General features: G+C 42.7%; 1 protein-coding gene across 4 annotated transcripts in view; it reads left to right on the forward strand.

Moving 5' to 3' along the window:
* acaca (acetyl-CoA carboxylase alpha) overlaps positions 1-13,816 on the forward strand; it is a 31,475-nt gene extending 17,659 nt beyond the window's left edge. For all 4 annotated transcript variants that reach the window (XM_086131941.1, XM_086131942.1, XM_086131944.1 and 1 more), the window contains 20 exons: positions 430-645; positions 746-901; positions 997-1,221; positions 2,365-2,520; positions 2,745-2,891; positions 3,049-3,318; positions 3,462-3,559; positions 3,735-3,855; positions 3,944-4,054; positions 5,872-6,015; positions 6,199-6,319; positions 7,170-7,269; positions 7,382-7,478; positions 7,581-7,716; positions 8,607-8,784; positions 8,863-8,975; positions 9,609-9,763; positions 10,218-10,388; positions 11,551-11,687; positions 12,397-13,816. In XM_086131941.1, coding sequence (XP_085988067.1) covers positions 430-645; positions 746-901; positions 997-1,221; positions 2,365-2,520; positions 2,745-2,891; positions 3,049-3,318; positions 3,462-3,559; positions 3,735-3,855; positions 3,944-4,054; positions 5,872-6,015; positions 6,199-6,319; positions 7,170-7,269; positions 7,382-7,478; positions 7,581-7,716; positions 8,607-8,784; positions 8,863-8,975; positions 9,609-9,763; positions 10,218-10,388; positions 11,551-11,687; positions 12,397-12,523 — 2,979 coding nt within the window. In that variant the 3' untranslated portion in view covers positions 12,524-13,816. The remainder of the gene's footprint in view (positions 1-429; positions 646-745; positions 902-996; positions 1,222-2,364; positions 2,521-2,744; positions 2,892-3,048; positions 3,319-3,461; positions 3,560-3,734; positions 3,856-3,943; positions 4,055-5,871; positions 6,016-6,198; positions 6,320-7,169; positions 7,270-7,381; positions 7,479-7,580; positions 7,717-8,606; positions 8,785-8,862; positions 8,976-9,608; positions 9,764-10,217; positions 10,389-11,550; positions 11,688-12,396) is intronic.
* The last annotated feature ends 5,935 nt before the right edge of the window (positions 13,817-19,751 follow it).

Here is a 19,751-nt window from a genome sequence, read left to right on the forward strand (position 1 = left end):
TGAAACAACCTTTTTTTTTTTTTTGTTACCCGAGGCCACGCTGGATTTCTTCCACTGTAGACATTTGATGGCTCCTTGTCTTTCTTACCCCTGGTAGTTTGACTACAATGACACCAGCAAAACTCATTAAAGTAATGAACTCTTTAATTATGTCTCCCATTTAAGAGAAATGACACCCATTAGCGGCTCTCTGAGAATGAGATTGCCCACGATTTCATTTACTTAATACTGCGTGTAGCTCTTGGGCATCTTTTTACTTTTATTGAGAGCCGGTGTTCTTCAAACTGCCATTGATATAATCTTGGTTAATAGCAGAATAGCCTTGTGCTCGCCTTGTGCAGAAAAAAAAGGTGGAATATCCTTCGAGAGTGTGTGTGTCGCTTGTGTTGGATTGTTGTTTGTTACGACGTTGTGCCATTTTCTCAACAGTTTGTGGAAGATAGGATCTACCGCCACTTGGAGCCGGCTTTAGCTTTCCAGCTGGAGCTCAACCGCATGCGAAATTTTGCCTTGACAGCCATTCCCTGTGCCAACCACAAGATGCACCTCTATCTGGGTGCAGCGCGCGTAGAAGTCGGGGCAGAAGTTACAGACTACCGGTTCTTTGTGCGAGCCATTATCCGTCATTCTGATTTAGTTACAAAAGTAAGATAATGAATATGTACTCTACATGCTCGATCAGCTCGATCATACCTACGGCTCACTGATCATTGTTTTTTAATTGTTTTTTCTGTCCCTTCACCAGGAGGCCTCTTTTGAGTACCTTCACAATGAGGCCGAGCGTTTGCTTCTTGAGGCCATGGATGAGCTCGAGGTTGCTTTCAACAACACAACTGTGCGCACCGACTGTAACCACATCTTCCTCAATTTTGTCCCCACCGTCATCATGGACCCATCAAAGGTAAAAGTGTGTCAGACCATCCTAAAATGAACCACAGCTTTAGCTTCTTCTTTGTGATTCGCATCAACTTGGAACTAATTTGCGTCCGTGAACAGATCGAGGAGTCCGTGCGTTCGATGGTGATGCGTTACGGCAGCAGGCTTTGGAAACTGCGTGTCCTGCAAGCTGAACTGAAAATTAACATCCGCCTGACTCCGACGGGAAAGCAAATCCCCATTCGCTTGTTTCTCACAAATGAATCCGGCTACTACCTGGACATCAGCCTCTACAAAGAAGTCACCGACTCCCAAACGGGACAGGTGGGGCCCAAAGACCGCCAGGTGGGGCACTCATACATTTTTCCATGTCATCCTCTTGTCAGCTTATTTCAGGAAAAGTGCTTCTGTTCCATCATGGATCCCTCATTTTAGATCCTGCATGGTGCTCAGCCCTTTGCCTTGTTGACAATTCTTTTCTTAGTAATGTACAGGTACATCTAAAAAAAAAAACAAAAAAAAAACATAGTATATATGAAAAAGTTAAAAACATTTTGTCACTCATTTCAAAAAGGGAGTAAAAATCGACACCGAGTGAAATATTTCTCGCCTTTATTTCTTGATGTTGACGATCATGGTATTCAGATCGTGTAAAACCAAATTTCAGTGCTTTGAAAATTTGAATATTGTGAAAAAGGTCAAGATTAGAACACAAATCACCTTCAAAGGCTTCCTCATCCTTGAAATGGTCTCTCTTCGGGTTATGCTACGTCATGGCCAGACTAATCTTTACAATACGCTACATGGGTTTCCCTGTTTGAAATGACCTACCAAAATTTTCAACTCTTTCATGATGTTCACATTTTTTGAGATGCCTGCGTCTTCATCAGCTGATCGGCTATGTTATACTTTGTGCCTCTAGCCGTCATTGCACCATTTTATCGTCATACTCTTGTCGTTACGTTGCATGTAATGTGAACGTTTTGTATTTTGTTACTGGTTTTGTCAAACAAAATGGAGTATTTTGTTTCTTGTTCTTCTTTGTTTTCCTCCCATTTGATGCTCAGAGGTGCCCCGTTTAGTTTTCATGAGATTTTGTGACACTGTTTGAACTATAAATGGAACCTATGCCAAACACGCAAGCACAGGGGAGCACACATCGTACAGAAAGATCCCAACCAAGTTTTAATTCCAAAACCTGTGAATTTGAGACAGACGTGCTAGCTACATGCACGACCGTACTACCATCAGTCAGTAATTGGATCTCAGTGGAATGGCTGTCACAGGCTCTAGAGAAAAACATTTTTCTTCGGGGGGACGGCATGGAACTTTTTATTTGAACGCGAGCACAAGATATCGTTCCATCACATGATCTGGCTGCTGTGGTTCAGTCATCCAGTCCTCATTCTCATCAAATCAGTCACCTAATGCCCAGGTAGTTAGAAAGGCTGCTGTATTTTTAATTACATCCCCTCCTTATTTGTGCAGATAATGTTCCAGGCGTATGGAGACAAGCAAGGTCCTTTGCACGGCATGCTCATCAACACACCCTACGTCACCAAGGACTTGCTGCAGTCAAAGCGTTTTCAAGCCCAATCACTGGGCACCACCTACGTCTATGATTTTCCAGAAATGTTTCGACAGGTATATTACGAACCTGGCTTTTCTGTCCTGTATTTCTGTTCAACAAACTATATTCAAATTCATTATGACATCAGACTGGTTCATAGAAAAGCAGGATTCAGGGTGAGGGACACCCGTTAGATGAGTACTAGCATATGCGGTAACGTGACTGCTGGTAGATCATTACATTGAAGTTATTGTTGATTGATTGCTTTTGAATCAATGACTTATACCTCTTTATCCAGGCTCTGAAAAAGCTGTGGCACTCAACCCAAGCGCATGCATTTGTACCCAAATGCCCGCTTCCCTCTGAGTTGCTGACCTTCACCGAGCTGGTGTTGGATGCCCAAGGTCAACTGGTGCAGATGAACCGACTGCCAGGTGGCAATGAGGTCTGTTGTTGTGTGTGATTAAATACATGTATAAAAGTAATCTTTTTTTTTTTTTCCAAGATGTAGATTTTAAAGGTAGTAAAAAAAATTTTTTGCTATCACATTGTTGCGTAGTATTTAATTTGGTGTGTGTTTGTGTGTATTTCATTTACTCTAGATCGGTATGGTGGCATGGCGAATGACCCTCCGTTCACCAGAATACCCAACAGGGCGCGAGATCATCGTCATCAGTAATGACATCACACACAAGATCGGTTCCTTCGGACCTCAGGAGGACGTGCTTTTTTTGCGTGCTTCCGAAATGGCACGAGAGGGCAGCATCCCTCGTCTCTACATTGCGGCCAACAGCGGTGCCCGCATTGGCCTGGCTGAGGAAATCCGTCACATGTTCCACGTGGCCTGGCAAGATCCAGCTGACCCGTACAAGGTCAGTTAAATAACATTAGTGTCCTCGCTCCATTTTTTTTTTAGGCCGCATTTTGATCAAAATCTAGTCTGCCCTTTCGGTTCAGATGTTTACGTTATCGCTGTCATACAATAACGGAGCTGTTCACCGTATTGCCTCTGCAGGGTTTCAAGTATTTATACCTCACACCTCAGGATTATAAGAAAGTCTCAGCCCTGAACTCTGTACATTGCGACCATGTGGAGGATGAGGGAGAATCCAGGTACATCTCTAGATTTCATGTTTGGATACCTCATGTTGTTGGGAAAGGATTATGGAAAGTGTTCTTCGATGAACCAAGTATGCATTGCGATTAAGATAAAGGCAATAGTAGAAGGCGAGACTGGTGGCTGGTCAACTCTGAAAAGATGTGAACTACATTATTTGCTGTCACGCAGGTACAAGATCACTGACATCATTGGAAAGGACGAGGGGCTGGGTGTGGAGAATCTGAGAGGGTCTGGCATGATTGCTGGAGAATCCTCTGTGGCTTATGAGGAGATCATCACCATGAACCTGGTAAGAGCATGTGCGCGCAAAACACAAATAGCTTTGAGCTGTCAACTTGGTGTCAAGAAGCCTTAACATTAATTGTCTTGTTTAAAAGGTAACGTGCCGAGCCATTGGAATCGGAGCCTATCTTGTGAGACTTGGTCAAAGAACCATTCAGGTGGACAACTCGCACATAATCCTTACTGGGGCTGGAGCACTCAACAAGGTACATCAATGGCATCGGCTAAAACATGTTGCGTTATGAGTAGCAATAAGTTTAATAGCATATTATGTATCCATCGTCGACCCCTGCACAGTTATTTGCAGATGGGGTTTTTTTTCCTCCCCATTATTTTTCACAATTTTAATTTATTTATTTTTCCTCCACGTATCACAGAATATTTCTGCTGTAAAGAATGTTACTATACACTACAGTAAATGCGGTATGTAAGATTTTTAGTGCTTTTTTTTCCGTCGATGCCACTTTCTAATTTGCTCGGTTCCACAAGGATACCCTCACAATCCCAGACCACCCACCTTCATTGTTAAATAATTGAAGGCGAACCATGAAGTGATATTTGCTTTGCTGGAGGCTGCAATGCGGGACATCCGCATTCTTTGTTTTCCATTAAAATTAATGTTTTGCTGAGACAGGTTTTCTGCTTGCTGTTGATTGGTGTGAGTGCTCGTGTTTGAGCCTGCACGCTTTACTACACATCTTATTTTTCCTATTTTCCCCCTCCCATTCACCCTCCCTGTCAATGTAATAAGATGTCTCCATTTCAAATTAATTGACAGGCTGCAGCATGAGAAATCATGCAAATGGCAGGTTGATGGCACACCTATTTGCTGAAGCCTCTGTTGTTTTTCCAACGACAACACTGTTTCGCTGTTTATGAAGAGACGGGTTGTTATTGAAGTGTCCGCATCACGGGCTAATAGTCAAAAACTCTTGGCTAAAGTAGATGTGATTGTAGTTTTGGTTGGGAAGATTGTGAGCAAGATTCCTCTTTCTCTTTTTCTCCCCTCCCCTTCCCACCTCCCATTCTTCATGCGACTTCCTGGCTATTAACTGAAACTTAATTGAGAGCAGGAGGCTGCCACCCCAAGATCATCATTTAATTAGCCTCTAGAAAGCTTCCATATTTTCATGGGCTTTGGATAGTAACTACTAGCACAAATACCCCAATGAGCTGTTCCATCGACTTGGCCTCTCTTTTCGCTCTCCTGGCGAGCTCCCTCCTTTCCTGCTCCTTCCGTCCCCTTGCCGTCTCTGCGCAGCGGAATCTTAATGAAGCCGCGATGGCCGGAGGCTCAGAGGCTTTGTGTGTGTCAAGGTGACTGCAATGTTTCTTGGGGCCGCAAGCTTTCCTGACAGCTTTAGGGGAGCGCCCTAGATTTGTAGCCAGATACATAACCATTAATGGTAATAAAGAAAGTAAATGATGGCTGAAAAGGTGAAAGCCGAGGCTAGGGTGTGAGGTCCTCTGATTTTTACTCAGCCATGTCAGGGCCCTGCCACCTGTTCTGCCTGCTTATGAAAATAGGGCGTTCTGAGGTTAAGACTTTATGGCTTGAGGTTGGTTCAGGGTCACTTTGCCGGGTAAAAGTAGTTTGGTTGATTCTTTTCATTGCACCGTCCGTGGCAAATTATTGCTTTTTTTGGTGTGTTCTTTCTGTGGCACATCCAACATGTTTGTCAAGTCTTTCTTAATTGGTTCGCACATATAGTCTACCCAGAGCTCAAGCGGGCAATAGTATTTGTATATTGTACAATCGTGATGTCATCTAGTGCCTACATTTTTGAATGACTGAGAGCACAGTGCTGTGTTTGCGTGCAAGCTTATTTATCTGAAGCGCCCCAGCCTGATTATGGTAATAGCCACCTCCCATCCAAATCCTCCATCATAACTTAGCCTTCGCTCGGTTTCTTCTACTCAAGAAGGCCTTGTGTTGTAGTTTCAAAAGGCAGAGCCAAAGAAGTATCATGTGCTCAATTGCACTTCATGTTTGTGTTGTGCCTGTCCGTCTATCCTATGCCAGGTGCTAGGCAGAGAGGTTTATACATCAAATAACCAGCTCGGTGGAATCCAAATCATGCACAACAATGGCGTGACCCACACCACTGTTTGTGATGACTTCGAGGGAGTCTTTACTCTCCTGCAGTGGCTCTCTTACATGCCCAAGGTAGGATATAAATATCGCTACATTAACTCATTCAGTACCAGCCGATTCTAGACCAAGTCTGAAAAGACGTTTAAAAACGTCTTTGGGAGTGAATGAGTTCAATTTATTTCGAGCATGTGACAAATTAAATCAAAGAATATATGAATAATTTGTATGTATGTATTTATTTTATTCATTTTCCAGTGCAAATTTAGCCCGGTGCCCATTCTGAGTGCCAAGGACCCCGTCGATAGGCATGTTGAATTTGTGCCAACCAAGGCACCCTATGATCCCCGTTGGATGTTAGCTGGTCGTCCAAGCCAGAGTGAGTGCCCTTTGATGTTTAGGTCGTTTTTTGTTGTTGTTTTTGTGGCCATATGATTGTGTTTTTCAGCTAATATTTATTGGCCATTATTTCAAATGGATGGATGTTCTTATCATGCAGCAAGCATCTCATAGATACATTTTAATGCTTTATATCGTTTGCAGTCCATGTTTGCAGTCTTATTATTATTATTTTTTAGGTATGATAAGTGCACTGGGTACAGGCCTTGATAATGATTTCTTTTTTTTTCGTTACCGAAAATAAATACAAAGATTTATCATGTCCAGCAAATGTGCCATGAGTTCGAAGTTGCAATTACTCATTTCAAGAGAGCCTGTGGGTAGCTACTAAGAGAGAAACAGTTAGGTCTGCTATCATGCTCCAAGAGACAAGATCAAGATAGGACCAAAATGGATGTGGCTGTGTTTCCCTACTGCAAGCTAGGACGGTGCAGATCCTGTAACAGTGTAATTATAGCTTGAGACCACAGAGATGTTGGCGGATTGTGCAGAAGGAGGCACACGTCGGCGGTAGGGATGAACTTAATTGAACAGTAACCTCATCGTGTATATGGCATGTTTCTCGGGTTTAGCAAGCAGAAAAACAGCTTCGCAAGCCTTTTGTATCCAATCATCCATCATGTTTCCTGCCAGGATTACTGATCGAGTGAAAACACACGCAGCCTCCCACTATATGAAGAAGAATCTTTTGAAATGTAACGAAGAAAAGAGCATTTTATAAAAAGTGATTCATGTTTGAAATTTGCGACAAATGACTCTCGCTATGTTCCTTTCAATCTCTGGGGAAAAAAAATAATAAAGCAACACAATTTGAATCTATGTATATGAAGGTCCAAAAGGCTCTTCTTGGCAGAGCGGCTTCTTTGACCACGGCTCCTTCATGGAGATGATGCAGCCATGGGCTCAGAGCGTGGTGGTCGGCAGAGCTCGGTAAGCCCCAATAAATACAAAACCAAACATGAGAATTGATTTCTTGCGTTGTAGTTAAATTCCCTCACTGCCGGCGCGGTAGATGTCAGTGCTCAATGCTGTATTTCCGCAGATTGGGTGGGATACCAACTGGAGTGGTTGCTGTGGAAACTAGGTCAGTGGAGCTGTCAATCCCAGCAGATCCAGCTAATTTGGACTCCGAGGCCAAGGTGAGGCAGGTCATTCGCTGCACATACTCAAGTACTGCATGAGCTAAGTGTTTCGTTGTCTATAAAATGGAGTGATTGTGACGCCGCGCTGTGTCTGTTTAGATCATCCAGCAGGCTGGACAAGTGTGGTTCCCTGATTCGGCTTTCAAAACAGCCCAAGCTATAAAGGACCTGAACCGAGAGGGGCTGCCTCTATTTGTATTTGCCAACTGGAGGGGCTTTTCCGGAGGAATGAAAGGTGTCCGACAATTTAATAACACCCAGGGATTGTGTGGATGCTGAGAGAGACAAGTGGCCATAATGTTACGGGTTCCACTTTTTATTTATTTCTTTTTTGTAGTCACTTGCAACTCTTCAGACCTATGATATACATCTTGTTGATATGTTCCAACTTGCAGTATACGCCACCATTTCATGTTGCCGACTTCAGCAATCAAACTAACCGTATTGGCCCGGATATAAGACGGCCCTGATGATAAGCCGACCCCCTCCTTTTCAAGACTCAAGTTTGAAAAAAGGCTTTTTGAACACCAAATTAATTTTTATACAGAAAATAATTACAGTACATCTGAAACAAATGATTATAACAATATATTTGAGAGAAAAAGCATGTTATTTTGCCTCATTCAAATCTAAAGTGCAATCACATTCGTAAATGAATGGCTTCTGGTTTTTGAAATGTAAATTACATCATAACTTCTCCTCAGCTGCCGGTTTACATGGCCGATCTTCAACCCACTTTTCTCCTGATTGTCACTACGTTTCTCCATTTTCTGTTATCCCTTTTCTTATTTTCTTCTCTTTTCTTTCTTACCGCTATTTTTTTTCCTTCTTCTTCGTGCTATTGCTATTTAAATTTTTATTCTTCATGACAGGGGTTCACTTTGGCCTCGGGAGTCAAGTTCATCATTCGCTTCAATGATATCTGGCGCCATCTAGCGTCGTGAATGAGTATAATGTCTAGACCCCGAATATAAGACGACCCCCACTTTTTCAGTCTTATTTCAATGCAAAAAAACATAGTCTTATATTCGGGCCAATACGGTAATATCGAAGTCAAGTCAAATGTATAATTTTCTCATATGGATTTCATTTTGAGATACATCTTTTTTTTTTTTTTTTTTTTAGACATGTACGACCAGGTGTTGAAGTTCGGTGCCTATATTGTGGACGGGCTCCGGGAGTACAAGCAGCCCGTCCTGGTTTACATTCCACCCCAGGCCGAGCTGCGTGGAGGTTCCTGGGTGGTTATAGATCCCACCATCAACCCTCGTCACATGGAGATGTACGCTGACAAGGACAGCCGGTAAGTTGGTTCGAAACGAGGAGGTATTCATGTCTGTATTCATTTTTTTAGTCCACCGAAACTTATTCATGTGCTCAGAGGTGGGGTGCTGGAGCCTGAGGGGACAGTGGAGATCAAGTTTCGGAGGAAGGACCTGGTGAAGACGATGAGACGAGTCGATCCCATCTACACGAGCTTGGCCGAAAGACTGGGTCAGTCATCATCTTTCGTTCAAATTACATTTCTTTATTGGTCACAGCCTACTTCATTTGTAGTCATTCTCCCTCCCATTCCCTGTCGGTCAGGAGCAGGGAACGGAGGGCGGGGGGCCGTCTACCTTCACCCTTCTTTATCTGTGGATAGTATCATCTTTGCCGCGTTCCCCTGAGAAACGTGTCAATCACAGCTGGCTAGGATCAATTGTCAGCTCTCCCGCCTCCCTGGCGCAGCCTATCGATCTACCTCACAGCTCGCAGGAACTGTGATCCAATGTTGCGTGCGTTTGCCGCTTTGGGAAAACTGGCGCGGTGTTATTGAGGAGGGTTTGAGAGGAACAGATTGGCATTGACAGAAATCAGTATGCAGCTAGAAAGCTTTGATAGGAAAGCGAAATAAAATGCCGCGAGTCTGACGAAAGTCACTGCTACATTTTGCATCTTTTTGGGTTATTTTAGGTTTTGGTTATTATTTGTCTCATCCACTTCAATTTTTCATTATGTTGTATTGCCCATTGAAAGCAGCAGCTATTTATGAAACAATTTTTACGGTGGTGAATATTTTGCCAGCAATTTTGCTGACACGCGCAATGTAAAAAGTGTGTTAAAACTCTTCGTTCTCCCCAAAAGGAACCCCAGAGTTAAGCCCTCCTGACCGTAAAGAGCTGGAGACAAAACTAAAAGAGCGGGAAGAGTTTCTGTTGCCGATCTACCACCAGGTGGCTGTTCAGTTTGCAGACCTCCACGATACTCCCGGCCGCATGCAGGAGAAGGGCGTCATTACGGTGGGTGCTTTTCCTTCAAACAAACCCTTGTCTACCCGACCGGCTGCGTCTGCCTGCCTCACCAGGCTGCGACGTATATTGTGATGATGCAAGTGAGTCGCTTTAGGGAGCACAAATCAGATTTGGACAATCTTGCTCTTTTCCTTTTGTTGTTCTTATTTCGTCTCAAGAATATAAACACTCGTGGCAGAACTTCTGGAGTGGTGTGGACACCATGTGGAATGTAGCTCCAGTCACGGAGAACCGCCTCACTATTAAGCTTAATGGAATTGCTGTATTTTTAGCCGAAAAGCCAATGGAAAATTGTATGTGATAATTTCAGTGAAACAGCTTTTAATGTTAGTTGGACTGTCCTTGTTTTTATGTTTCATCAAATATCGCGTTGATTTTGACGACATGGTTCGTGATACTTCGAGTCACTTCAGTGATGGAAATGATCTTTTTCCTCTGTCAGGACATCCTGGAGTGGCAAACATCCCGACAGTTCTTCTACTGGCGCCTGCGCCGCCTCCTCCTGGAGGAGACGGTCAAGAGAAAGATCCAAGCAGCCAACGGTGAGCTGACAGATGGACAAGTGTCGGCAATGCTGCGCCGCTGGTTTGTTGAGGCAGAAGGCGCTGTCAAGGTAACACATCCTTCGCACATTTTTACCGTGGATTTGTTTTCGATGTCAAATAGAACGGGAGATCAGATTTGAAAGGACAAACACATGATCAAGCACTCACTTTTTCACGTTACTACTGGGGTAAAGTTTATAATCAGAATTATCCAGCCAGCAAATTAAACTTTTTTTTTGTTTCCATCGAAAGAACACAAGGTATAAAAGGGAGGCGTCATGTTCACCAATCAGCCCCTTTATGTCTTCATTTTTGAATATCATTTCGAAACGGTTTACTCTTGCGCTGTTATCATTCATTTCACCCATCGAGTGGAACTCGGAAAACATCAGGTTTATGGTTATTCATTTGCTGCTGGTCAAATTAATGTCATTTTTTTTGTGACCTGATAGATTTCATTGTCATATAAAGACAAACACTTTAATTTCACCTGCTCTAGTGGACGCCGACTGTTTTGTTCAACAACTTTTTTTGTTGTTCATGTTTTTTAGCATCGATAATATTGGGTTGTCGACAACCGCGCATTTTTTGTGACTCGATGTCAATTCCCTTGATTAAAGATGCTCACATGAAATGCTTTGCTCACAAAATGGTGATTAAACATAGCGTGAAATAACGATACATAACCACAGTTCCTTCAGGCCCAATCTCAGACTCGGAGGACCAGCGGGCAGGAGCTGTCAGGAGCCACGTTTTCCCGCAAAGTGGCCCTCTTGTCTGCGAGGACGCTAACCCCATCAGAACTCACTGTCTTAAGCCACAATTAATCACAGCCCTGGCACGTGCTGATAGGAGAGCAACACGCTGTCTCTTAATTAAAAGCAAACAGATTAAAAATGATTAATAAGGGCATTAAATGTTCTTGCGGACCTCAAGCAGGGCTATTCATATAAAGGCAAGGGCCTATTAAACCCCTCCACCCTGAAATCTTTAAGCCCCTCCAGCCTGGCTTTGTTTGGGATCAGAGATGCCGGCACTCATGAATACTAATATTCCTATCAGGCCCAAATCAACAAGACATCATGCGTCCACTTTGAGCCGGTCTACTTCTTTTGTTTGTGTTGATCGTGATTTGTGCACACTCAACCGGGACCTTTTTTTTGGGGGGGGGGGGGGGGGGTACATTTTATATTTAGTCATAATTACCAACATGACAATAACATCATGCAGGCCTATCTGTGGGACAACAACGAGGAGGTGGTGGGATGGCTCGAGAGGCAGCTGGCCGAAGACGAGGGAGCGAGGTCCGTCATCGATGAGAACATCAAGTACATTCGACGTGATCACATCCTCAAGCAGATTCGCAGGTGATTCTCAGGAGCAACAGAGTTTCACCTTGTGCTAACCGATAGGGACTTCTATTATTCCATTTTTTTTTTCTTCACAATCATCTTCCCCCGCCCCCCCTTGCTTGTGGAAAATGCAAACATAGGTGACATTAATTATTCAAATCAAGTTTGGCTTTCATTCCCCCTTTTGAGATTTGCTTTAATTCTATTGGCATCAAATAAGAATTTTCAAGAGGTTGGTTTTTTTCCGCTATAATTTGCATCAACTTCTACAGAAATCAGAGAATTTTTTTTTTTTCCTTTTCAGAGAACCACATATGTAAATTATCCTGAATAAAATAATGTTTTAAATGTTCAGTCTTGGCCAAATAGTGCAACTTGGATACACCTACCTCTGGTCAAATGTTTCCAACAATCTGTTAAATCACTGCTTTTGCCACATATAAATGGGCAACGTCACGGTAATTGGCTCTGACATTGCCTTCAACAATGTCAAACCAGTTCGACTCATGGCAGGAATTCGACTCACGAGTCACTTTTTTTGAGAGTTTGAGAGCTCCAGGATTCAGAAAATTTGCTAAATATAGCAACCAAATCACTAAGTCGACATAACTGACTAGCTTCTGTCCTCTGTGTTCTTGTAGCTATGTTGTGAGCAGCAATGGGGGAAAATAAAATCATCCTGACATTCACGTGACATTTTTTTTTTGTTGTCTTATGCTTCCAGCTTTGTTCAAGCTAACCCAGAGGTGGCAATGGATTCCATCGTGCACATGACCCAGCACATCTCACCGACACAGAGAGCTGAGGTGGTGCGTATATTGTCCACTATGGAGACCTCAACCTCCTCCTAGCGCTGAGTCCACAGCCGTCCAGCTCGGGGGTCTGGGCTGCCAAGCAACGTTCGGAGGAGCCAACGTGAGCGCCCCTTGGCAGCCGCCAGGGAACCAATGAATCGTTGGTAATGATTCTCAACAATGTGATATTTTGTAAGTTGTCTGAACAACCAATTTGGATAAAAGTGCATATGTTGCATTCAAGTTCAATTGGTAGAAAGTGGCTAATTATATGTGGTGACCAATTGGATCTGGTGTGGGGTTTGAACTAACCGACTGCAATGTTGTCATATTCCAATGCATCATGCTTTCGGACAACGTAGTCATAGTTAAATATTTGGAGGACAATGCCAACAGCTTTGGCGAGAAAGTGTGTTTTAAACTACCAGCGAGGGCGCACTTAGTTACTGAGCAGAAAAATAGCAAGAACGTTATAACCCATTTGGACAGAAGAGCACAGCGGGGAGCAAAAGGAGCCCTTTTAGCCGCTGACTGCTTCCCAGTTCTCCTGCGGTGAACACAAAACTACAGCTGTCCCTTCAGTTCCCACTTCACGCCTGCTCCACATGCACTTTATGCTGCTTCGCTGTTCACGTTGCATACCGAATCAAACATGCTCTCGCTGTAAATGTGTCATCCATGTCATCACGCTCACTGTCACACACACATGCGGTGAACATATAGAAATTGAATGGGAAATGCTAATGGGACGACATGCAGAGATGATAACCGCATTTTTTTTTCTTTTCTCACCTTTATTTTGTCTCATGTATCTTGTTAGTCTTCAAAACAATCACTGAAAATAGCATTGTTGTTATAGATTTGTTTTTACAATAGGACATATTTGGAATACATGATGAGATCACCTCTGTTCAATGATTCATGTAATGTAAGCAAATGTCTCACTGTAGTTTGTGTTGATTCTGTTTATTTATTAATATTTTGTACTAAATGTCGCTAATTTTTCGTAACAGATTATTCTCAGTTGCAAATTTCCCGACTTGATTTTGGTTTGGGAAAAAAAAAGAAAGTTACTTTGTGACAAGTGTATGACAGAGGTACTGTACAGACAGTATGTGTAATGCTAAACTGCACTGTAAATGTTGAACTCAGTCCTTGACATCACTGCCTCATTATGTTCGCTTTACAATGTGAAAACGGCTTTGTGCTCAGTGCTGTGCCTTTTTTTTTTTTCTTGACCTGGACTGACTTGCCAGCCAGTTTTGCTTTTTAACGCACAGGTTGTAACCTTGAAATAATGGTGAAATAAAGGCGTGTTGGCAATCGAAAATAAAGCGTAGCCACGTTAAATGGATTCTGTCATGTCTTGAACAAAAGTTTGAAAATGTGTATGTTTTTTTTTAAACATATAGCGGTATATACTTTGTATATACATGATGATCTCCAGCACAGATACTTGCATCAATTTAAAGCATAGTTAAAATGGAGTAGTCGGAACAGCGACTATGACACTAGGGAGGCATTTTGTGATTATTCCAAAATGATACTCTTCACATTCCTTAACCCAAAGACGATTAAAGTGCCTTTTTTTTCCTTCTTCTTCACACCCTTGCCTTTTAAACTTCAACAGTCTTAAGGAGGATGAAACGGATCAAACAAATACTGTGGGAGCTATGTCATCCTTTTATTTATTTAATTTGGTCTTATATCGTTTGTATCATCCCCTCGGCGCTGTCAACTTTGTTATCGTCCCACCAACAAATATGTAAGACAAATTGAGTTGCATGTGCCCAATACCCACAACAATTACGAGCGGTCCGAAAAGAAAGAAGTCATTTGGTGCTATAATTGGAAATGTGTGTTGCGTGTTCCCCCCTTGTCTCCCACAGGGTTTTGCTCATTTGTGATGGCGTGCGCGGCGGGATAATTCTTTTGATCAGTGACAAAATGCAGATTCGTTTTCTTCCTCAGACACCGGAGTAGAGCAAACGGCATTGTTTGGGGGAACTTGCACAGTACTAAATATTTTCTTTTTAGAAAGGTAATATAAAAATCTCCGTGGTTGTTTAAAAATACCAAAACAGATCCAACTGGTTGTTTTTCTACAGTCAGAAATATCATTTTGTTTGAAACTGTAGTGGTTAACATGTCTGCTTCACACTTCAGACGTTCTGTATACAAATCCAGGCTCAGGCCCTCCTTTGTGGAGGTTGCGGGTTCTCCTTCTGGATTTTCTCTGGCCACTCCCATATTCCAGAATCATTCACGTTAGGTTCGTTGAAGATTCTAAATTGCCCAAACATGAATGATATTAATAGTTTGTTTTATGTATACCTTGTGATTGCCCACTCCGAGGTCCGTTCAATTTTTCACCCAGCGAGCTCACTTTTGCAACCTAACCGCTTAAGAAAATGAATGGATGTTTAAAACGATGCTTTCATGGGGAAAATGGGTACGAAGCTTAGAAATCGCGATCCACTCAGAATCGAAAATGTCAAAAAGGAATGGAAAGTGCCTGTTAATATGTTTAACATACATCACAGCAATTGCTATGCAAATAAGTGTGTATTCTTCACGTGGTTTTATTTTGCTTTGAACGATGATGTCATCCTCGGTCCTCATCCCATGAAAGGCCACTTTGCCTCAAACGACAGATGGTGGGATCTGACACTGATGTGCGTTGACCTTGGGAATTTACAGTATCGTTATCAGGCTTTCTGACAGAGCTTACTGATGAGCTGTTCATTTGAATCGGATGTCCCGGAAGAGGGAAAACTGCTAAAACGAGAACATCTGTGGCTCTCTCGGGCCGGAGTCGCCTTCTAGCTGGTCGGAGATGATCTGAAAGCTTTTACCTTTAGCATGCTTGCCCATAATTTTCTTTCGAATCAACTGAGACATCTCTCTCCTTTGCGTTCTGTGGTCCATGTTTAGTGTGATACATTATGTCACCAAACATCACATCGACGATCTGTCACCCTAGAAAGAGGCACACCGATGCTAATTAGAGGACACACTTTGTTTTACGGTCGAACCATTTTTTTTTTCTTTGTCGGAGGATCATAATTTTTGTCCAGTCCTGCATTTTTGTTTTCTCTTGTTTGTTTATTTTTAATGCTTCTGTTTAACCACCAAATGCTACGTCTGAATGTCATAATTATCGGCTAATTTTCAGTCAATGTGTCAGTTTTAAGTAATTGAAGAGGTCATTGTGCGTTTTTCATTCATTATCGAAAGGAACCATTAATTTTAGTGTCAAATAACCCACAGACACCCAAACTCCACAATCACGGAGTCTGCGGCGTGACTGCCAACTATGTTGACCATACACGTCAGGCATCCTGAATCTCGTTAGCCTAATTAGCTTTTAGCCCTCATTCTACCAGGCTGTTGTTCATCTTTTTGATTGGCCCGAGTCTATTTACTGGTAGGTCACCGCTGTTTTTGGTTGCTGTCCATTTGTGGTTGTTTGTGTTTTTAAATGTGTCAATTCCTGTAAAGGTTTTTGTTGCTCTGATAGAAACCTGCACTAGAAAAAAATGTTTACAGAAAACAGTGTTGCTGTTGTTGCCTCAGTCAAAATGAATGAGACGGTTGTTCTGAGAAAGATTCTAGCACCCTTGCTACATGACGTATACGTATGCTGTATGTATTTCATTTCGTTACGATTCGATGTTTTTCCAGCAGCGACTGTTGGGGGGGGGAAACTAAGGAGGGGGGAACTTTTGGGGAAAAAAAAAGATGCCTGCAATGAGATTGAAATGGAGGAATTAAGATAACTCAGTGGGGAGACTCAATCATGCATCTGGGGAGAACCATAATTCCACATTCATGTGTCTCAATGGCTTGACAGCACTTGAGAGACAATGCATCTGACCCAGTTGCAGGATTCCAATTAGCCGGCTGTATGCAACAGTTGAGATGAAACGCGAACGAGGTCTTTACAGAGCCCCTGGGCTGTCTGATTACTGCCTGAAAACAAAAAAGTCTTTTGCCCATGATAAAGACTCGACTGACACACGGGGAGTGCGAGGCCCCAGCTGTTCTCCGTCTCTCCCCAGGCTCAGGGTTTCGAAAGAAAAGCTCCTCTATGCTTGCCCGCCTGCCTTTTCATGTTCGGACCACATTGCAAAGTGTACATCGGCTCCCTCACGCTAAGATGCTTGAGATGTTATATTTTATATTGCATTCTGTACTGTGTACAGTTCATTTTAAAATGTCTTTTGTTCATGCAAATACTTTGTTTTTCTACTTTCTTCCTTTCAAAATCGATAATCTCAAATTCACATAATTGTGTCTTTTTGGCGGAATCAACCATGTCTTGTTGGCATCTATAAGCCACATAAACCTTTTAAGGTGGATGCCAGTTAGACATTTTTTGCCGCTTGGGATCACGTTTTCTTCTTCACGCCTTCTGCTGCTATCCAGCTAAAATATGCACATTTTCACTCATTTGTAATCAGTCAGCAAAGGCCCGACGGTCAGATGTCTCTAAAAGATTATTATCAAACCAATTCTAGTTATCCCATGGCGTGGGGTGTGTTAAGAGTGACCGTTCCTCCCAGATCTGTTCGTAAAACAGTCTAGGAGAATGAGCGTAAAAGTTAAAGCTGTTATTTGCGCTCACACATCCTAGTGTGTGTGTGTGTGTGTGTGTGGTCAACAACACCAAGTCTGGCCGAACCGACAAATAGGAGACACATCCGGCCATGATTTGTGTTTGTATTACGTTTCTGCGTAGTTATTTACCAAATAAAAAGTGACGGTTTGCCGGTCTGCAACTTTATTTTTGCCTCATTTCCTCTTTCTTCTGCTTTGTATTTTCCAGCAGTCATCTTGAGTTCACCCCACATAATAGTAACAGTAAGTACATACATGCTGAATTTTTTTTCCTTGTCGTGTCTGTCACATTTTTTGAGATCGGTCAAAGATCGGCACACGGAGCCCACTTAAGGGTCTTCTTGCAAAGCACTGACAATTTATGGATTTTTTTTTCGGAATAGTTAGGCTCAATCTCTCAATTTCTCTTTTCACTGTTTTAAATCACATGGAGCCCTCCTATACCCCCCCTCCCCCACCCTCCCTATTCGACACCATAATGCAATCTATGTAAATTCCTGACTACCTCGAATGCCTCGCCATTAGGAGACAAAACTTAAGGTGTTCCATGATGATTTTTTTTTGGGGGTGCTTTTTGATTTGAATGCTAACAGGGAATTAGCTATGCAAGTTGATGAAGTTGATTCTCCCAAAAGGAAGACAAAAACCTTCCACAGCCGAGTAAAACAAACACTCATACATATTTAGAGTTTTCATCCACGGGGAAAACTAACTCCACACATTTCCGACCCAGAATCTCAGAACTGGTGCTCACCGTGCTGCCAATATTTACAATCTGTAGAGTACAATTATATTTCCCACTTTAGCTAACGGTTTAAAATGGATTTTTATTTTTTATCACATCAGTTGAAGGACTGCACAGTTGTCCTTCATGCATTTTCTGGGCAACAGTCTACATACCACTGTCAATATACATATAAAAGTACAAATACATATAAAACAAACTGATTTACTGCGCACCGCTGTTAGTCAACGTTTTTAAAAGAATAAACGAACCGAGTCATGAATAATTTGGATTATTGCGTAATCCTTCATTTCAAACAAGATGCATAGACATCAGCAATGTCCGAGCACATTTCAAAAGCAGCTTACTTTACACTGGAGAGTAAAAAGGGTATTAGTGTCCCAGTGTTTTTACAGAGCGGGAGCGAGGATGTGAATCTCTTTGGGGGCAGCCTGTCAGCCAGCTGCACCGCGGGCTTAATCCCCAATCCATGTTTAAAATGTGTCACAGGGGTCAAAGATTTCAACACCCGGTGATCATCACCCACATAATGCACACATTGTCATTCTGCCAGAGCTTGGTAAACATTGGCTGAGGGCTTCTGACTCAGGAAAGACGGGGACGAGACCCAGACACACCTGCTTTAGCCAGGGAGGAGACATGAGCAAAACGGATTGATGATTTCATGTCCTTGAAGATAAGTCGTAGTTTTTACTTAAAACAAACAAACAAAAAAAAAGAAAAACACGATATCCGCAAAGTAAAATAAACAGATATGCAGATGTGTTTCTTTTTTTTTTTTTAATCATAAACAATTATATATTGATACACGTTGTGGATGTGCCGCGCACAAGAAAAGAATGTGTTTCCTATAAACCGCATCCCCTCCTCTCCCGACTCCCCTCACACGTCTGGCATTAACATTCATGGGGCCAGTGAAGTGTGGCGAGCCGCGCACATCGAGCCGTTGACGAGATGTGTGGAGGAGGAGAGAAAAGGTGACGGTGATGGTGGGCGGGGGGGTGGGAGAGGGGGTTTGTGGGGGGAAGGGGGGGGGCTGCTGCTGGCTAGATACGAAGAGGGATGAAGCATAGAGGCCCTGACTTAGGTTAGTTGGAAAAAAACAGGCACGCTAGTGAAGAATTGTAGGAAAGGTCAGCAGGCAAGGTGGCGCATCTTGGGCCATAGATCACTATTATTACTGTGGGTCATTGTCTGGTGCAGAAATTATAAGGGCAGGGAGACCGTCTGCATGGCAGGTGGAAAAGTGGGCAAAGGGAAAAGGAAATCATTGTAAACCGATGCAGCGTCTCAGCAAAAATCATTCGGGATTTGGATTTTTAGCACGTGCGCTTTTGGTTGACAGTGGAGCAGTTGTGTTATTTACATTTCAATGTATAGTAATGGCACGTTAATAAAGGCGGAGGAAGGGAACCGACTGGCCGGCGAGTAAGCATTTTCAATGAAAACTGGGTTGACTCATTTAAAAAATAATAATTTCAATGTTTGAAAAAAATACAGGTAAAAAAATCCGCCAATAGGTGAATCTGCAGGAGCCTAACCGCAGCCCTATTTGAAAGGTCGGACCTATTAAAATGCATACATTAGGGCATATCAGTGGAGCGTGTAACGCCATCTCCCTATGGAAATGTTGGTTTGCTCTTCCTCCTGGGGTCCGTACAATGGTTCCATGTATGACCAATGTCCTTTGGGCCTGAAGGACAAAGACAACCAGCCGTGGGGGAAATGTTGCAGCAGGCACAATAGTGCGACTTTTAAAATAGACATTCGGAATAAGTTACTGAAAGTGCTCGCTGAAGTTTGGCTTTTTTTGTGTGTGTAATGTGAATTTAAATGTGCTGAAAATCAAATATCTTTAAATATTGATTGAAAGGGTGGCTCTTATCAGGATGGGACTTCTCTCACCTCTCGGAAATACAG

Source organism: Hippocampus guttulatus, chromosome 15 (genome assembly GCF_054856545.1).
Source record: "Hippocampus guttulatus isolate MCC_2025c chromosome 15, RoL_Hgut_1.0, whole genome shotgun sequence".
Taxonomy (NCBI): domain Eukaryota; kingdom Metazoa; phylum Chordata; class Actinopteri; order Syngnathiformes; family Syngnathidae; genus Hippocampus; species Hippocampus guttulatus.